Source organism: Azolla caroliniana, unplaced genomic scaffold (genome assembly GCF_043228905.1).
Source record: "Azolla caroliniana isolate FFs.n. ecotype wild unplaced genomic scaffold, voAzoCaro1.0.p SCAF_1, whole genome shotgun sequence".
Classification (NCBI taxonomy): domain Eukaryota; kingdom Viridiplantae; phylum Streptophyta; class Polypodiopsida; order Salviniales; family Salviniaceae; genus Azolla; species Azolla caroliniana.
In genome coordinates, this window is record NW_028230436.1 from 26,421,229 (window position 1) to 26,441,800 (window position 20,572).

The following is a 20,572-nucleotide window of genomic DNA, read 5'->3' on the forward strand; positions in this document are numbered from 1 at the left end:
CCCTCTCTAGATGGAAAACTTTCCCATTAAATTCAAGAAATGTTACTATCCTGAATGAATGTTTACCTTTTTTTTTAAATAATCTTGATTTGAGTGATTGAAGTTTGTCAGGTTTAGTGCTCAAATATACAGATCATTTCTACACATTCTTAATAAATAGTAAAGATAATATCCAACTTAAACTGTGATGAAAGCTTCTTTACCAATAAATATTTCTTTATAGCATATATTGAGTATCGTATGTTCTTACAAATGTTACAAATTATGCGACTCCACCAAAAACCAAGAATTTTCTTAAATAAACTCGAAGACTAGATTGACCTATCTCTGATTCCAAAATGAGTGGTCCAAGGTAGTTTTCATTAGACCCTGCAAGTAATGAAACAGATATTTGAATTGCATTTCCGTAATTACATATCTATATCAATCTTACCAAACTTTACCTAAACTGTAAAACCATTTCACTTGATATGCTTTTAAAAACACCAAGCTGGACCATTTAGAAGTCCTGCATTTCGATCTTTATCATGTAAGTATAAAATAGAGTAGACAAAATACAATTTGGGTAGTAAAATTCTTACAACATTGTAGCCATGCCTCGATCTCATTTATTTCCTTAGGAATTGAAGCCGTAAGTACCTGTAAATGTATGTGACAATATACATGGTTATTGAAGCTGAAGAAGGTATAGAACATCTTTGAACACAAATATACTTTTTGGAGAAACCAGACTTTACAAGAGAAATCTCATCATCTATATCTACTTCTGTCATTAGAGGTATTTATAAACAACAATCCATCAAATCAAAAGTAGCTAAACAATATAGAGATACAGCAATAGGTTATTATCAGCATAGTGGCAGCAAGTGATAGAAGCAGTGAAGCGAGTTATATATAGAGGTATGCAGTACAGCAGCAGCACTGTAAATGCAGCTCAGAAAAGTAAAACATTAAATAAGTTACTGATACCACTTTGACAAAATGCAAAAGGAGCTTCTATTTTGATGTCACAAAGAGTATAAGGAATCATTCATAAAACGCAGCATGTATCTGGGCTGCATACTAACACAGTTAAGGTCTGGGGTTGGATATTTTGAGGATAATTTGTACTTCAAATATATAATAATGTTTATAGAATGGGAACGAACTCCAAATACCAACAAGGTTTTCTTTATAACCAAAATGCCCTTACTCTTTCAAATGCAAATCGTCAACACCTAAAAGACTGAAAAAGAGGATGAATTGACCATACAATTGCTCAAATAGCACTTATACTTGACAATGGGGCCTGAAATGACAAGATAATTGCTCAAATAGCACATATAATTAATAAAGACAGGGTTCACCAAGGGTATTTCAGAATTAACACAAAATAGGGGCACCAAGCAAAGGAAAGAAAACTTGGGGTATTTTGCTGGTTTTCCCTACACTAGACATGGGGTAATATCAACTCTAGCCCCTGTAGTTTAAAAGATATCAGGAATAACCCATTCATAGCTTAAACAATCAGTATACCCTATATTCAAAAAGCTTCAAAATATGCATTTTCCCCTTCTACTTGGCTATATACATCTACAAAAAAATATCAATTTCCACATCAAAGAATCTGTGACATGTGAATAACAACAAACCTCATTTCCTGTTTCTGTGATTAGGACTTCATCCTCAATCCTCACCCCAATTCCTTGAAAACTGCATTGAAAGAAATTATTTACCACATTAACCATGCCATTTTGAAATACTCCATAGAAATATATATATATATATATATATATATATATATATATATATATATTTGCAACTGGTAGAAAAATAGAATACTCTGGCCTAGGCACAATAAGATATTTTAACTACAAAAGCGTCATCAATGAGCTCAAGTGTTAAGAGTCAAACTCTAATCCCATCAAAATCAAACATGTAGTAGGCCAACTAAATCTCTTCCCATACGAATTCTCAGTCTGCGATGCTCAACCCACTCCCATGTATCCCTATATCTCTGAAACTACTCTGATAGAATGCATAGACAATTATATAACCTCAAAACCATGTGAATAAGAATAGAGTTCCTCTTCCTTATTGTGAACTGGGAACATGTAAGTAAGGACACTTAGTTCCATATTCTACTCTGCTTAAGGTTGATTAGCAGTAAGGACATTTAGTTCCATGTAAGATAGCACAGAACCTGATTTTTTATTATTTTAATTCAGTAATCACAATCGGCAATTTCTTTCTTAACACTGCATTATTCTTATTATTTGAAAATTCAGTTGTACCTAGTTGCTCTGAATCAATTGGCCAACAAGAAACTTCATTATATCATCACATCTCAACACTTTTATAATCATCTGACAAATAGCAGAGCCTTGTACCATACCATTTTGGAAATTCATCGGATACAGGTATATACAGACCAGGCTCAATTGTCAGCACCTGCATAAGAATAATATGTATCATTAATTCACACATATAAATCAGATATAGAAATTATACCTAAAATTTACAGTTCTCAAGTTATTAATCAAATGTTACATCATTGACGTTCCCTGCATAACCCCCAATAATTCTACACCAAAGATAAATGTACAGCAAGGTAGGTAATATTGATATCACACAGTGCTCAAGGCCAGCAGCTCTCATGTACATCATGGCATTGAGGAGTAGCTAAAATCTCAAATTGGTAAGCCACAACCAATTACGTTATATGGTAGTAACATAATCAGACCACCTTCTTTTGCAAAGGAACTGCCCTACACGAGGTAGAGAGATGAAACCCCTCGGAATGGTCTTTTTCCCAGAGCCCACTCCTAGGAACTCAGTGTGCATTTTAAATGTGGGATTCTTCAGGCAGATACAAACCTCCATATTCATACTTCCACATTTACATGATTTAGCACAGGATGAAACATCAATGTCACTGTTCACAATGCTGCCCATTCACCAAAATAGGAGAAATCGTATCACATAAAAAGTGACCTATAAACCACAAATGATTTATAGGCTGTAATATATGTTATAGTGTCCCTCTTCAACAGTTCTGCTATTACACAGAAATTGTCAGTCAATGAAAGAAACTTACAATATCTGCACTAGCACAAAAACAGACCTTCATATCAAGACATCAAGATAATTTGGAATCGTGATCATACCACTCCAGGAACGAGCTGGCGGTCCTCTCGAATTCCTTTGCAATCATGAACGTCCATGCCAAGATAGTGTCCTAGAAGTTTAAGGTAAGAATTAGATTCCACAATAACACCGAGTAGCTTGGCCAAAAGGAATCTTGAATAACAGATGCCAAATATTGCCTAAATGAATGCATTGTTACATAAGAACCTCGAAGTACTAAAGAACAAAGAATGAATTTTAAGAGTAAGCATGCCTCACAAACAAAAAGCATTCTGCAATTGTACGCATACAATATCCTGTAGCAAGAAGAACCACAAAAACCTTCTATAGATCTAACTTTGAATTTAGCTTTCACATTGAGGGAGTGGACACTCCACGCCTGCAGGGATGCACTCTTTTTAAAGTAAGTTTGATGTTACATTGCCAAAATGCAGAGAAAAATGGGTGAATCACTGGTACAGTGAGGTGCAACCAAAAATACTAGGAACTATGGTAAAAGATGTAGAAGTCATCAATGACTCCAAATTCTTACAAATAAATAAATAAGCGTGAAAGAGCCTACCTTAATAGATCATCAAATTAGGGAAAAATACACGTGTACAAAAAATACTAGACTATTAAAACCACGATGAGTAAAACCAGGAGAAAATAATTGTATATACACATGGTCGAATTTAGACATATGTATGGATCAGACACCAAGGTCGATATGTGGTACAAAGTGATACAAACATAAAATATGGAAAAAATTTATTTATTACGCCCAAGTAGGAGACAATTATACGTACCAACACTAGTCGGGTTGATCTTTCCATAGTCTTCCTGTTTCTGTATAATACCAAGTTCTCTGGCAGCTTTGCATAGCTTATCTGTCTAGGAAATAAAGAACCAAGTTTACATTTCCATCTCTCCCTTTCCCCTTCCATCTTTCCCACTCATGTAATGATTAATCGCATTTTCTTTTTCACGAGGGTCCGCTGTATCAGACACTTATTAACTATTACATAGACACAATGTTTTGAACTAAAACATTTTTCTCTGAACAATAATGCATACAAACAGGATTTGCCAATCTAGAAATGATGTCAATTAACCATGGCCTCCAATCTGAGGCTCAGTTTGGAATACATGCATAGACATGAACCCTGGTCAGCAAAGTCGGGCCAAAAAACTGAAATTATGAAATATTTTGGTAAAAGCAGCACAAATAATTGGTAGGAATGTGCTTTACTTGCCCCCTATCATATGTAAAATAATCCATCTTGACCTACCCCGCCTGAACAAACATTGAAGATACAACTTCTTCACTGTTTGATAAAATGAATGAAGTTGTCAAAAGATTGCGTCATTAAAAAACTACAAGACCAAGAAGTATTTTATGATAGATGTCCTACATTGAGCAATATTTACAGATTTGCATTAGAAAAAAAATCTCAATGTGGCAGATCTTTGAGCTCCACGAATAGCAACCTTTAGATATCTCTATATATTTTTGTATCATATGTATGTGCATTAAGGAGACCTATTTGCATAACTTTCCAATTAATTTCAGTCATTGTTAGAAATTAGTAATATTTTTTAATACAACAAAAACAGCTTGTAAACTCAATCACGAGGAAATGGTAGACTTTTGGAGCAAGGACACTTACTGCTGCACGATGGATCTCTTGCAAGGTTCCACCAGGTTTGTAAAACTTTAGGCATTCTTTAAATGTTGCCAAAACAACTTCATAAATATCTTTCTGCATAGAAAAAAATTTAAACCATCAAGATGCATTAGAGAACATGGTGTTAAGACGATTCAAGAATAGCATTTGATGCATCCTCTGTAGTAAATTGTTCCAGCTACTCTCCCATTCGTTTACATGAGATTTGGACTATTCCTTTTATAGAAAAGCTCATTGAGAGATTCTGAACTTACAAATGCAGTATTCTAATACCAAAAGAGAACTTTCTGTGAGGAGTTAGAACTTTGTGATGTTAGTTGTGCCTCTATAAGTCTGCGATATCAATGTTAGTTTGGCTGTGCATCTCAGTCTATGAGATTAATCTTTGGCCTATGGATATCAAATGGCACTATCCAAGTGCCTATGTATCACAAAGATTAATAATTATATCATTTATTAATTCTTATTGATATATATATCCAGCTAACTATTAGCTTAAAGAGGCATCACCTGAGCATTAGAAATAATTCCGGAAGGGGACCATGTGCGAGTTATATCGCTGACATACCCATAATATTCACATCCCGCATCCATCAGTACCATTTCGCCTTCTCGAACCTGCATTTTTATTTGATGTTATCTTTCGGCTCTTGCAATGAGTACACATATAGTTATATATTCTAATTGAGTGACCATATACATTAGCAAGTGGTAGTATAATCAACCAGATACCAACAATCAAGTAGTAATACGATATGGAAAGAGACTTTAATAGATGGTTAGTTAAACTCTACTCTGGCATGTCGATTGATTGCTTTAAACATTTATTGTTAAGAGTTGGGACAACCTAAGATGACATAATCCCTCAAGACCTAATATGATACTATGCCACGAATACAAGAGAGAAGATAAAACAATGACAAGATCTTTACATTCAGATATACAAAGACACAAAACACGGGATTTAATGAATACTAACATTTATTGTTAATAGTCACGACACCCTTAGATGAGCTAATCCCTTCAGACCTAATATGATACTACACCATGACCACAAGAAATAAGATAACCAATGACAAGATCTCAACACAATGACACTAGAGTCAGACATGCGAAGAGACAGTACACAGGATTTAACCAACAATGCTGTAGATGATAACTTCACCATTCACAATAGTAGATACATTGCCAGGTACAGGAGTTCTCCATCTCACTCTACAAAGCTCTACAGATTAAAGAAGACCTGCCCCTTCCAAGTCCTGAGACTCTCATATTTAGACTTTGACTTTGAGAGCCAGCTCACTTGGCTTTTCCTGCTTGTGTGTCTTATTTAGATTCTTTACCAGCACCACAATAGTAGGTTGGCATTCACGATAATCATTGAACATATTGCTCATCACCCGTGAGAAAACCTAATAAAAGTGATACATGCACACTCTTATTCTGATTGAATCTACATGCCCTGCCATTACAAAGACTTTTAAAGATATCTGTATATATTTCTGTCACACTAAGAACATTTATATGGAATTTTTAAACACTACCATTACCAAGATTCCTAGACTCCCATATTGGATGCTTATTTAATTTTCTGTATCAGACCCACTCATGACAGAGACCAGATGGAAGTGAGGCCCCACTCCTTTTATTACAACTTCATTCAATGTTGACTTGGTATTAGTATTTATACCTCAAATTAGAAACAAGACTACATATCAGAATTAAACATTTGCAGTGTCTCTAACTTCGCATGTTTCCAATGTGAGGACAACCAAAAACATCTAGGATAAAAATCTATAAGAACGAAAATGGATGGTATGGACATCATTTTAGATGTTCTGTAAGAAAAAAATGATACTGGTATAATGCCTTGATACTTTACATGGCACTGTATAGAAACAAAATAATACTAACATATGAAACCACGCATATTCAGGAGGACAACAAATACCGGTTGATCATTTCGAGAATAATGAATGACTGTTGAATTTACTCCTGCTGCAACAACTGGTGGGAAACTGTTAAAAGTACATGTTTTTGCAACTGATATTAATTTAGATTGAAAACATGTAGAAGCAGATTGATGTAAGTAAAACCTATGTATCTAAATGATCAAAAATTATGCTAACAATGCAGATGCCTGTGTGAATACACACTCAAAATGCCTCTATCTCTATCATTAACCAGCTTTTTGCAATAATCCGGCAGTCAACTATATTCCGCTACTAAACAAGATACAATCAGCAATATGGTGGTTGTCACCACAATGAATTCATTTGAATTCTCCTAAACTATTATCCAAGAGTGTGAAGAGAAACTTTTGAACATAAACTAAGGTTGCAAGAAAAGACCCTTAATTTTAATAGAAGAGAAAGATACAAATTCAGCTATGACTTGGAAGATTCAGGGTGGAGATTCACTGTAAAACATTAAAAAGGCAAATCAGGATCACTCTAATCAACATCTGGACAGCGCACCTGATACATATTCAGACTATCAATTAAACAATTAAAAGATAATATATATGAGTCTTACAGCTTCACTTGAAGCTCCAAAATACGAAAATATTTGTATCCTAAGAACAAAGGACAGCAACATCACTTATATATATTAATGAATCTTTTTCTACCTATATAATTACCACAGAAGAAGAGATGAGTACAAATACTCACGCCATACGCTGAGCTCCTTTAATTTTACACTCATACTCTATAGTAGCTGCTAAAAGATGCTCATGCATCCTTGTCCGAGACACCTTCATGGTTTGCAAAAATGCCTACAGTATTCACAAGATGAGTTCTTTTGTAAGCAAGTATCGGACATACTAAACTAAGTACATGCTTAACATGAAATGAAATGAAAATTCTTTTTGCACACTCTAGATACTTTGTCTAGGAGCCAATCATCTATACATGAATGACAATGTGAAATTTCATGTATGTGCAAATGTTACACGAATCACTACATTGAATCATTATATGTAAAGTGATGTACATTATCAAATACACCCACATATCAGGATGTCTATTATAAGAAAGATTGTACTCTCACCTGACAAGCAATTCCAGCTGAATGTCTTATCAGATTAATTTCTGAAGGGGACTTAATCCAACGAGCTTCGTGACTATGTTTTTGTATACTATGAACTTTCTTTTCTTGCGTTGCCTCCTTGAAAGCTGGTAGCTGTCCAAGTTCAGAATCTGAAGGCAATTCATTGTCCACATAGACTCCCTTGGACTGTTTTAGAAGCTGGGGGAGATGCTGTAAAACCAAAACCCACATTCTATCTATAAAGAAAACTGCGGTATACAATATAAAACATCATCAATAATAATCAAATAAGTAGAAGGTACAACAACCACGAATTAACAAATAACTATTATTTCATGCATATATTCCATTCATGTTTTAATGACGAAATAAGAAACTTCTTTAGAACTTCAGATATTTATTTATTTATTTATTTATTTAAGAAACCTCACACCATAGTCTACTTAATAATTAATCATTTTTCCATGGATTTGAAATGGCAATAAGCACTGAAAAAAGGAACATGCAAACTTTGACAACACACTTCATAGACTGCAACGCAAAGTACTACCATATTTGAATCTTCTAGTTACTGTTTCAAAACCTGCTTTTTTACTTTTGCTTCAATTACATTACCACCAATTTCAAATAAACTAGCTACATGTTGTCAACTTCTTTATATGAAGAGTCATCAGTTACCTTGGATAAATCATTCATGTCATAAGCACGATCTGCTTTGAAAACAGTCAAAGCTTGAGGGGCAAGTGCTTTACGTCCTTCCCAAAATGCACCCTACAAAGAATCCAAGTTCAAGAAAATTTTCCATCCTTCAAATAATTTGAATGCACAAATTATAATCCAATTAAAATTTGGAATAATTACCAAAATACACCTCATTTTTTACGTAATTCTAGGAACACCCGTAGTATCTTCAACATTCTATAAATAAAATACCCCTCTTTTTACAAAATTCTCCAAGTACTCTTCTATCCACAATTTCCCTTTTTCTCTAGAGCAATAGTTTCATGAGAAATGAGGAGTATTCTGGTAAATGTCACTTGATATGTATACCTCTATTGGGGGGTCAGGCATAAACATGCACAGCTGGCCTGCCCCAAAAATTACTGCTATGCCTCCAGACTGTTGCGAACCAGTATAATATAAGTAGTCAGCACTCTGGCGATATGGATACGGCACCAAAACAGTCATTTCTTTAACAGGAGCAGAATGCAATATGACTATACTTCCAGTTGGCAGTGATGACAGCAACTTTTTTCTCCTCGATGCCACTTCATCATAGGTCACACCTGGCATGATTTCACCAGGTCGCAAAACCTGCAAGATCATACTGATCAGAAATTAACATAGATCAGATTACAAACAAGTACATTGCACATGTAACCAGGGACAATAAATATAAGAATGTCCTATGTCTACCCTGATCTACTGAATGTTTGTAATATATATTGTTGTTCATGAATGAGAGCACACGTAGTTCTAAATTATCAGAGATGCTAATACTACTTTATGCTTAGACCTGTCAGATTATCAAAAGTCGGACCATTAGGTCATTTTAGCAAAAAACAGTGGTATGTGGACATATCTCATGAAAACTAAAGACCTATTGTTCCATGCTTTCCTAATAAAAAAACCCACTGCACAGATCCTACTTTTAATAATAATAATAATAATAATAATAATGTACATGTGATTTCCCTTTCAGATCATCTCTGGCACAGTATTTCGCCTATGATGTCCTTGAGACTGCAATTTTAGGGGAATTGGCATTGAGATGAATTTGTGTTTTTATTTACCTTATGTGCAGCTAATTTAGCCATTATGACATTGATACAGCCTTCTATTATAACTAGAGAGAAGAAAAACCATAACATTGTCAATTTAGGGGAATCGGCATTGAGATGAATTTGTGTTTTTATCTACCTAATGTGCAGCTAATTTAGCCATTATGACCTTGATACAGCCTTCTATTATAACTAGAGAGAAGAAAACCCATAACATAGTCAATATCAAGTTACCAGTATCATTGAGTGAGTAGCTATTATACAATTAATAGAACATTTGGCATTTTAAGCGGAAACTTCAATGCAACAAGAAATCATACAAGTCTGATGTGAAAAAATTCAAATTCGTGTTCTAGTTCTAGTTCTAGTCCTGGTCCTGGTTTGCATCAGCAATGTCCACAACAAAGAGAAATGACTTTAGATGCCTGACATGAATCCACACTGGTTGGTATGCTTGCCAGTACACCATGAGGATCACTGGTAGTACACGTGTAGAATAAATCTGTCAATTTCTGTCTCTAGGTGGATTGATCAGCATCCACCTCTTAGAGGAAAACGCAGTAATCATCTTTGATCATTGGACTCCATCACTCTACAGATAAATTCAAATCCTTCTCATGAAACAATGGTATCTTCCTCCAAACTCATAATAGACCAGTCAATGACACATATAATGCACCTAAAATTCAATTTCCCAATTTGTAACGCTGACAGGTGCAGTCTCCAAAGCCATATGTCTATCGTGCAATCTCTATCTTCAGTTACGATCATTGATATCCTGCCCGGCCCTATTGTTGTGCAACAGATATGTTATGGGTGTCTCCAAATACAAGCCTTGAAAAAGTTACTACGGAGATATCCAAATCCTTATTTAAAGAGACAATGTTTTCTTCCTCTGATTTCATAATAACATAACCTTGATCTCACCAAGGTTCACTGAGAGAATTCTTTCTTCACAAAGGCACATAGATCATTTACATGTTTTTGTGCACCCTCTGGGCTCTCTGTCAAGATCAAACCAGCTGCATACAGAAGTGTGGATATGAGTAGTACCAAGTTCACTCAATCTACATGTGTAATTAGAAATCTCACTGATGCAAAGACAGAGAGAAGAAAGAAGAAAGAAAGATATATTAACGTCTTTTAAGAGGCCAAAATGGCCTAGAAGACCAAACAAGAGATTACATCTGAAGTGTTGTCTTGTCTTTGAGAACAACAAATCAAAAAAATAAGTAAACAATACTTCGTAAATATAAAAGTATATAAGATAAAAAGAGACAAGGGAATCTGGTTTTCAGCACATGTGAGATTATCAAGTTAGATATATTGTAGCTTTTGTCTTCGAAAGATCTCTAGCATAGGTCGATCCAGAATGGAAATATCTCCGAAGCGAGGGAAGCACCTACGATGGCGGGAGATAATGGCTTTTATCTATCGATGACAAGGGTGTCGAGGTCGTGATCCATGGGGCCGGGGTCTACGTGCACGGCAAATTGCTATTGCCGATCAATTGTAACCCCTTTGTTATGTCCTGGTCGGGAGCCCATTTGTGTATCCCGTGATTGACTTGTAGCATTAGTAGGAGTGATGGGGCTAAAGAAAGTTGTGATTGTTCTTTGTGGATGAGCTTGTGTGGCTATATTCTTTAACAACTTTCGTTGATGTCTCTTGAGCTCTAGCAAGAAAAGTCCTAGGCACCGTCGGTCCTCATATTCCATTACATTGAGTAGTGGACCAAAGCCTTGTTTAAAGAGGCAATGGTATCTCCCTCTGATTTCATAAAAGACACTACAGTGACAAACATAGTATGCTTCGGATTCCACTCCTTGATGACACAATTGGCAAATTCTCTCTTCTAGAGGTAGTCATGTATATCTGCCTACCTCAATCTGTAACTGATGTGATGAAGTTCACAGCTGCCATATCACACTACACATCACATAGGATAGATGTATGTCCATATAAGGTGGCCTAATGATGAATCCATCCTCCGATGTGTGTAAGAAGTGTGTCTTATAGTGGGCCATATTTGTACCAAGTGGTATTTTGGGACTGATCCATGTTATCTTGTTTTCCAAGTTAATAATATCAGTTCGGATCACTCTATTCTTTTCCACTTTGGTCATATTTAGATGGGGACAGTCCAAGGTATATTAGAACGGGAGTAGTGCATTTATACTCATGCCATGTGACTCGAACCATTGCTGCATTTCAGCATACCAACAATGAATGTCTCCATTTTCAGCAAGTTGTCTTGATGACATAAGTGCCAACCTTGGGTACCTTTGTTGAGGGAGCTCCCAAAGATGTTGGATAAATGTCACCAATCGGAATAATGCCTCAGTGATTATAGGTGTTGCTCCCATCTCTGCCCAAATTATATCGTGGGGCACCGATGCTTTGCTCCTTATCATGCGAGCAATCATTGACACTAAAGGTCTCTCTAAATCTTTCCAATGATTTGCCTTGTTAAGACTTGTTCCCCATGTTCCTACTCCATAGAGAAGATTTGGTGTGACAAGTGTATCAAATAACCACAGCTTAGAACGTGGCTCTTGGAACTACAAATGTGCACATTGTCTCTCAAGAGCACCAAGGGCTGCATATCCACGAGAAAGTCGAGCACAAGCAGCCTCCTGTAAGGAGAACCTAGGCCCTATAAATGTTACTCCTAGGTATGTGTAGGAGCATGTGTATTCCACCTTTTCCTCTCCCAAGAAGAATTCTGATTCTGATCTTGTTACCCATGCTTGAGTGGTGTTAAACACCATCACTTTAGTTTTATCCATGTTGATTGACAAACCTTTGTCCGTACAAAATAGGTTTAAGGCATTTAGATGTCTTTGTAGTCCCTCTAGAGAGTCAGAAATCAGCACAATATCATCAGCATATAGTAATATTTGATAGCTATACCTGCTAGGTGTGCTTCCCAACCCCCGAATCTCTCTATGTAATGTACCTCATCTATATAGAGACCAAAGAGAGTGGGTGATAGTGGGCATCCTTGCTTCACTCCGATTGTGCTAGCCACCGCCTCTGACAAACCCTTGGATACAGGACATCCTTGTTTACCCTAACGGTGCTGATCAACTTGTCTAATGCTCCTCTTGGAGCCTTAACCTTCCTTGACATCATCTCATAAAGTTTATAAATCCCAGCTGCATATCCTTTGGTACCTCAATAATTTGTTGTTATTGCATAAATTTAGCTCGTGGCACTGTGTCAAAGGCTTCACAAAAACCTGCAAAGTAGCAATATATATTCCAATGGGCTCTGCTGTCTTCAACAAGAGCCCATGACTTCAATATGAGGTTCATGGTGGCCCTTGAGCTAGATGTCCATCTAGTCAGGAATCCCTAACAATTAACTTATTAAGTATATGCACAAGAAGTGGAGCCAAGGTATCAGGCACATACAAAAAAGTTTTCCTACCAAGCCCAGATGGTCTTAGGCTTTCCTATTCTACTGTTTTCCAATTGCATTCATCAACATCTGGCAAGTGAAACACATATAGGAAATTGGCATGTCTTGTGAAGATGGAAGAGTAGGCTGCCATAGTATATCGATAAAGTTTCTTCAAAAGCACATTTCAACGCTCTAGGAAATCAGTGCTATGGTATTTGTTTGTCATGAGACATCTTCCAAGCCCTCTTGTGCTGGTATTAAAGGCTCTTTAGGTTTCTCTAACAAAACTAGAAGACAAGTTTATATTATTTAATATATTCTAATTCTTGTTAAAAGTTGTATGGTCTCGTTTCAAAGCTGTACTACAACTTCTAAAAGAATATTTTTTGTAGTTTGAATGGGATCCTTGCACAAGATTCTACTCAGCATTAAATAGGTATTTATGAGGCCATAACTTAGCTGTCATATCAATATTTAAAGCTCTTCTTCTAAGAGCATATATGTGTGTGTGTGTGTGTGCGCGCACTCCTACCTTGTATATTCTTTTAAGCAATAGGCTTTTGTTTTGCAAAATTGCTTCTATTACTTTAATCCCAACTATATGTTAAACCCCGTAATTGTTTTTAGTTTCTATATCCCTGTCTTTAGATATTTCAGAAAACTGTCATTCTATCTTCTACTTCCTTATATCTTGCTATCTTGACTCAAAAAAATATGATGAATCTCTGTTCCACCATACCAAAGAATGCTCTCTTCTGTCTCCCTATAAGGCATTGAAATATTGATCTCGCATGCTTACATGTTCATGTTTTTCTACATTCAACATTGTACCTAGTATGATGTGGGGCTGCCCTATGTTAGCAATAAGAACTGGCGTTATTGTGACAAAAGACATAGCTGGCCAATATAGATAGTATTTCTGAACACTGTTCAATTGTATACTTGAGCTACCTCTGAGATATATCGTCATTTAGGGTATCTTGTCATGTTCATTGTATCAACATTTTCAGGTCATTCCCCTTCAACAGTGAGTTTCAAATTTGAACAATTAGCAGATGATATCAATTGGGATAAAGCATTTATCAAAGTAACCTACATGGAAAACATGAAATTATCTGCATCTTTTGATTAGATTGACCAACAGAAGTCTGCAATATGATTTAAAGGTGGAAATAAGATTGCAACCAGAGGCTCATAGTCAATCCAGATATTCTCACCAAGTCCAACAGACCTTGATCTATTTATATTATCTTTCTATGCATACGTGGATAGATATATCTCTATTCACCTCTGGATGAGTTTCAGGAATCGGCTGCCCAGCATCCAAATCCACTACTGCAGCAGTTGACAAATCTCTAGAAAGAACCATGGTTCTCAGCAGTCTAATGTCAACCTGCACATCACCAATCAATAAGCATTATCAAAAGATCCAAATCCTCCTGGAACCAAAAGTGCACCTGAAAAGCATATAGTACTAGACCCACTTTAGTTCAAACTATAAATATAAAGCATGAAATTGGCTAAAACTTCTTCTAGTTAATTCTCTATAATTTATCAAAATATTTCTGCTATGTATTTTGAATAAAGAATATTGAAACAAAATAGATTTGCATGGTCATGGGCGAGATTGTTTCTACATGCACAGTTTCTAGATATAAAATCAGCCACCCAATAGCCTTCCAGGGTAAGTTTATGTCATACATTCATCACATCAAAATAATTTTATACATTGTATACACGCCCATAGAGACACTAGTATGAAGTGGAATTTCAAATTTTTTTAGTTGTGGAACAACTTAAAATTTCAGGGTTTTTCAATTAAAAATTTGGGCTTTTGTATATAACCACCTTACAGAAGCCATAACCACCTTACATGAATTGAGCCTTACATATAGTCTCCTACATTAAAAATAAGCCTACCTATGCCGCATATTCACCAGATTTAAGTTAAATCGTGCAGCTCCCTTCAACTTTCTAAGTTAAGCCATGCAATGGGTCAACCTAATTGCCTCAGAATGCAATGTCACCAATTGAAGGCACTTGGCAAAGAAAGTTTGATTCTGGATACAATTCTCTCTCGTTGATGAATTAAGGTTCCTTGCATATTTATACATAGATGTTGCACTTCTCTGGCTACACTGTTGTACCTCGCCCAAATACCTCAAGGATGCTAAAGAAGCTCGTAGAAGATTGAACGATGATTCTACAACCACTATAATTGATAGTTTGGTTAATGTTTTGAATGAGAAAATAACTCAATGTGTCAGGTTGATATAAATGACCACACAAAAAAATAACATGCTAATGAATATTGGGACATGCTAATATCATCATGTAAGATGAGAAAGCTTACCCAAGAAGAGCAAGAAACTATGTACAATATGCAAGCAACCATTAATTTGCATAGGTATGCATAATTGGAAAGTGTGAAGTTCTTACTTTTAGCAATAATTAAGGTAGTTGGAAATGGAGGTCTTATATTCCTTCATTTTAACATGCTTTGCACACGAACAGAATGCCAAATTGAACATTAGTTCATGGATGCACATCTCAAGCAAAATGGAAGAGATATTTCTGCAATATTATTTGTGACTGATTGGACATTGGCTCCACACCCATGATAATATTTATCGCATGTTTCATTCAGACCATTATAGTGTGTCCCGCACATGTAGCATATATTTTAGACATTCTCATATTGTTTCAAGAGGGTCTGTCACCAGGAGCTGTTATTTCTGTTCTCTTTGTAGAATTGTTTAATTATTTGCGTTTTACTTGCTCCTCAAAATTCTTGAAATTGGGCACAACAAGAATGGCTGTTCAATGTGAAAAAGTCAAGAGCCAATGGTCATTAGACCATAGGAAACCATTGTTGGCAGGCCCTGGATTAGCACGTATTCAATCCAGTTAGCATTGGATTCTTATATGGGTGGAGGTGAGTTTAGTTGTAAAGTTGTGCCTGATAAATTCACTTTAAGTGAAGCCCTCCACAAAACCTTCACCTAAAAGTTATAAGTGAGAGAACTAAGATATTTTTTTGAAGTGATGGAAAATCAATTTTCAATTTTGAAGGGAAAAGGGAATTATGTTCAAGAGCCAAAAATCTGCATAAATCATGGCTTAAACTAATACCTGTCTTTCTAGGTTTTGAGATCTATCTTATTATATTATCCTCTATTATTAGTTAAGAAAGAATACCCAGAGGTTGGGGCAGCCTTTGGGGGGCAACTGGTGTCGAATTCTTTGTGCAAGCGCAATATAGTCGTGGATGCGAAATGAAGCCATAGTGAGTTCAAAATCTTAATTAATCTTTCATTGTTTGAATGAAACTCCTCCAGTGGTGAAATTAAGCAAATTTGGTGGTTCCATTGGGACTTTACTTCAATCTGAAAGTTCCTTATGTCAGATTCATGATTCCATAAATGGGATTTGATCATTTGTTTCCTCAAAAAGTGGCACACAGTTAGGTATAGATCGAAGTATACATAAAAGAAAGAGTTTTCAGCCAATGGCCGACCAGAGACAAGATGATAAGGAGGTTAAAACTGGACCTTTTTGGTATGGATGAAATGTTTCATTGAGAAATCAGTGAGCAAATTGTTTATCCAATAATTTCACCACCCTTTTCACAGCCTGGTTACTCAAATGGGTTCAAAGCCGTAGATCTAATTCCTAAATGTTTCCAATCCTATATGCCAACAAATGTATTGGGATCAATGCAAACTACCGTAACAAATTCAATGTACAGATATTGGGATTCAACCAGGTTTTCAAGGGGCTTCTGGGAATATTGTAAACCCTGACAGATATTTTGCACCAAATACTTTAGCTCAACCATACGCAGGCAGCGCTAATATAGCTGGAAGCAGTAAAAACCATTCATACAAGGAGGGCTTACAAATGACTAATCGTGGAGCGCCATTTTCACAAACACCTATTTATGACCACTTGACACCTTCAAAGAAAGCAAAGAATTATGCAGACGGATTGCAGCAATAAAGCATGAAATGTTCAGCAGTATGCAAGATAAATTCGAAGGCTTTACCTTCTATAAAGAATTTGACATAACTACTACAAGGTGGAACTTCACTGAGTCCTAAAAATTGAGCAATGCAGCCACCTTCTTGAAGGGTAATACATTGCAATGGTGGAACAATTTCTTCGTGCAGGGTCAGGCACCTTCTTCATGGATCCAGTTAAAACAAGTTTCATCGTCTTCGTGATTTATAAACACTCGGCCTCCTAAAATTGGTCAATCAATCACCATGCTATTTTAATCACTGACTTCTCCTGGGTAAAATGCTTAGTCATGATTCTCAACCAATCATAACAACTAATTGTGGATTGGCTTCAATACTATTTCATTTCATGGATCGATCCTTTATTTTATCTATCCATTCACTTCCATTTACTACATCACCCCCCTTATGAACTAACCCTCAAGGCTAAATCCAATCATATCAAATAACCAATAAACTTCAACATCCACTTATCTAATTGATGGGCCAGCCTTGATCACTTCCATTCATCACAGTCACATCGTCTTGAGTCTTGGTGTCTTGATCCTCAACCAATCACATTGACTGGCAACCAATGTTTCAACAATCACCATTAAAATTGATGAAACACTTATTTCATCTTTCCAACCAACTTCCCAGGATTCCTCAACCAATCATATCTACTAAGTAATGATAGGTTTAACAATCACTGATCTTATCAATAGATCACTTATAGCATCGATATGATCAATTCACATTCATCATATGTGTACATCATCTGCGTATTAATATATTTAAAAACTCTGAAGCTTGTTTCTATTTATTTCCACATTCACTCCTATTGAGTGAATGAACATTAACGGAGGAAAATGTGTGATTTGATGTTTTCACCTCATGGAACACTTGCAACCCCAAGAGCTAGAAAAATGATCCAGAACGGTTAATAATATACTCTTAGGAAAAAAAAACACTAACTTGCTACACATGATCATTCAATTTTTCAATTGCCCGACATCATCAGGTACTTTGTATGATGACCTTAACAATGATGAAAAATTAGAGCATCTATATTATTTAGGAACCCTACCATAGTATCAATATGCCAAATTTTTTTGTTTTCTTGACATTTGATCAGAGCGGAAGGTGAAAAACTAACCGTATCTCTCTGACGGCCGTATGAGAAGAAGGATTTCCTCTGTATCTGTTTCTTCGTGTGCTGCAGGGTGCGTGAAGATGCAGACAAAACACCGCGCAGACGAGATGCCATAGTTTAGCTCAGCTCAGGCCGGCTCGGCTCTGCGAGTTTTTCTCCCTGCTAAACCCTAGAAAAACCTCCTCTGTATTGCTGACTATTTAATGAAATGTTAATGAATTTGCAGATATAGCTCCTGTGACTTTGAAAGTCGTTGATAAATTACAATTTTACAAATAATACATAATAGCATAGTATGACCCATACGTGCATTCGCGTGTACGAATGTGTCAAAGTTACCCACCCTCGAAGAATGGTAAATACCATACTTTTGGATTCACTATTTACAGAAATTACAGAAATTATTTCAAAATTATAGAAATTACTTCAAAATTATACAGATTACAGAAATTGCTTCCAAATTATAGAAATTACAGAAATTACAAAAGTTACAAAGAAATTACAGAAATTTTATAGAAATTACAAAAAAATTATAAAAATTACAGAAAATTTACATAAATTTTTGTACCACATACTACATACTATGACCTAAAGTTTAAAACTTTAAACTTTAAACCCTATTATTAACCCTAAACACACCTAGATGGGAGAGGCGGGCAGCTTGGTGTCTCGTTGGTATGCAAAAATTAATGGTGGGGAAGATGCACTATGCAAGGCTCAAGCAACAGATCATTGAAGGCTAGATGGGAGAGGAGAGGAGCTCATCATCACGTTGATGTGTAGAAACTGATGGCGCGAGAAGTTGTGCATGTGTGAGCAAAAGGAAAATATAACTGTTTTGGAAAAAAAAAAACACGAATATTTGAATAACATACGCATTTGTTTGCCAACATATGAAAACGAATGTTATGGTAGACAAATGCATATATTTACATACTATGCATAATAGGGTTTTGAGAGTACTCTCTCTCTCTTATCGTAATTAGTTTACCCTAGTGGTAAGTTGTTACACTACTAGTGCTCACTACATCTACTAGATGCCACTGTGGAACATAGGGATTGAACCCATGACCTCTCGGTCTCCATTGGGACCTTCCATTTGGGCAAACTCTCTTCTCAATTTTACCTTTGTATCATAATGACATGATAATAGAAGACTTATGCTATCTTTAATTCACAATATCAAGGTAAACCGCTAATCAATGACTAGAATTTCACAATTTTTGGACATTTTTCCCCTAATAAATGACTGGAATGTCACTAAATTTTTTGCTTGTTAAGTTTCTTAAAAATTGGTTTTATTGCTATTTGAAAACGTAGTTTGAAATATTAGGGTTTTTGCAACAACCAAGATAAAAATAATGTTCAAATGGTTTAGGGTTTTCTATTAAAATGTCAAAATGGATTGTATAACTTTATTAAATCTATTAAAATGTTAAAAATGGAACAAAATCTGATAAAAATGTAAATGATCACAAATGTGGGGGAGGGACAATGTGCAAAGCGGGGAAAATGACATCTGATGGACCATGAGTTTGTTCATCATGTGGATGGAGTACACGCCTACCCCAAGAGTTGTTTGAGAGGCTCCACATCGTCAATCCACTTTGGGTGCAACTTCATGCACAAAGTTGTAAGGTGGCTGACATTTTGAATTGGGTGCCGGAGGGCGATTACATATTCATACCCACATTGCACTCATGTCATCTAGTGTTGTGGACAAAGATGTGGCACAACCCAACCGGTGTAGATGTTATGAAGGGGACCAACTAGGTACTCTACCACGATCCAGTTAATAATGAGGTGATTGTCACCTTGAAGAAGTTGGCATATATGGCGATACAAACGATATGTAACACGTTGACTGACCATTGCATTGTAATAGAGGGTCGACATCTCATCTTGCACATCCCAATGCAACGAAATGGGTGGGATTGTAGCTATTACATGATGCAATCCATTCAAATGCTAGTTCAGGACACAACAAAGAAAAAGGGGTGCATCCATCACGGAGAAATTTCATGCTATATTAGGAAAGTAAGAACACAGAACACACATTCACAATCAACAAGGATATTGCTTTCTTTGAAGTGGATAATATGGTTATTTGAGCATTTGTGAAGACAAGCAAAAAAGTGGTTTTCCAAATATTTTTAAATTGAAATGGCTCTGTATTCCTAGTGATAGATTTTGAAGTTTTGGCATTCGCAAGGATAGAGTAAACTTATGAAATGCTCGTATTCCTAGTGATAGATTTTGAAGTTTTGACATTCCTAAGGATCGAGTAAACTTATGAAATGCATGATGGTTAAATAGGAAGGGTGAGGAAGAAAACATTAACATACAATACTATATAGCCTCCATTTTGATGTTTGTCTCCCAAAATTGACC

General features: G+C 35.9%; 1 protein-coding gene across 2 annotated transcripts; it reads right to left on the reverse strand.

The window, feature by feature from the left end:
* Window positions 1–195: 195 nt before the first annotated feature.
* On the reverse strand, window positions 196–18,358 carry LOC147869314 (intermediate cleaving peptidase 55, mitochondrial-like). 2 transcript variants are annotated; one of them, XM_087328166.1, is made up of 16 exons: window positions 18,185–18,358; window positions 14,319–14,423; window positions 8,895–9,158; window positions 8,523–8,615; window positions 7,845–8,054; window positions 7,466–7,569; window positions 6,745–6,811; window positions 5,304–5,411; window positions 4,776–4,868; window positions 3,915–3,999; window positions 3,147–3,217; window positions 2,375–2,430; window positions 1,632–1,692; window positions 582–639; window positions 444–508; window positions 196–369 (listed from the first exon to the last, which is right to left on the reverse strand). In XM_087328166.1, coding segments are annotated over exons 1-15 (1,488 nt in total). In that variant the 5' UTR covers window positions 18,296–18,358; the 3' UTR covers window positions 196–369; window positions 444–506. The 2 variants fall into 2 exon arrangements, with proteins under 2 accessions (XP_087184292.1, XP_087184297.1); XM_087328171.1 differs by lacking the exons at window positions 196–369; window positions 444–508 and having other exon boundaries at window positions 607–639; window positions 3,915–3,995.
* Window positions 18,359–20,572: the final 2,214 nt, after the last annotated feature.

What these genes read in the sequence shown, in the direction of transcription:
- LOC147869314 (XM_087328166.1), bottom strand. Translation starts at nt 18,295, where the DNA reads ATGGCATCTCGTCTGCGCGGTGTTTTGTCTGCATCTTCACGCACCCTG. An exon ending in GCCAGCTCGTTCCTGGAGTG is followed by an intron (nt 2,431 to 3,146) that starts GTATGATCACGA and finishes ATTCTTATGCAG; the next exon opens with GTGCTGACAATTGAGCCTGG. An exon ending in TCACAGAAACAGGAAATGAG is followed by an intron (nt 640 to 1,631) that starts GTTTGTTGTTAT and finishes ATACATTTACAG; the next exon opens with GTACTTACGGCTTCAATTCC.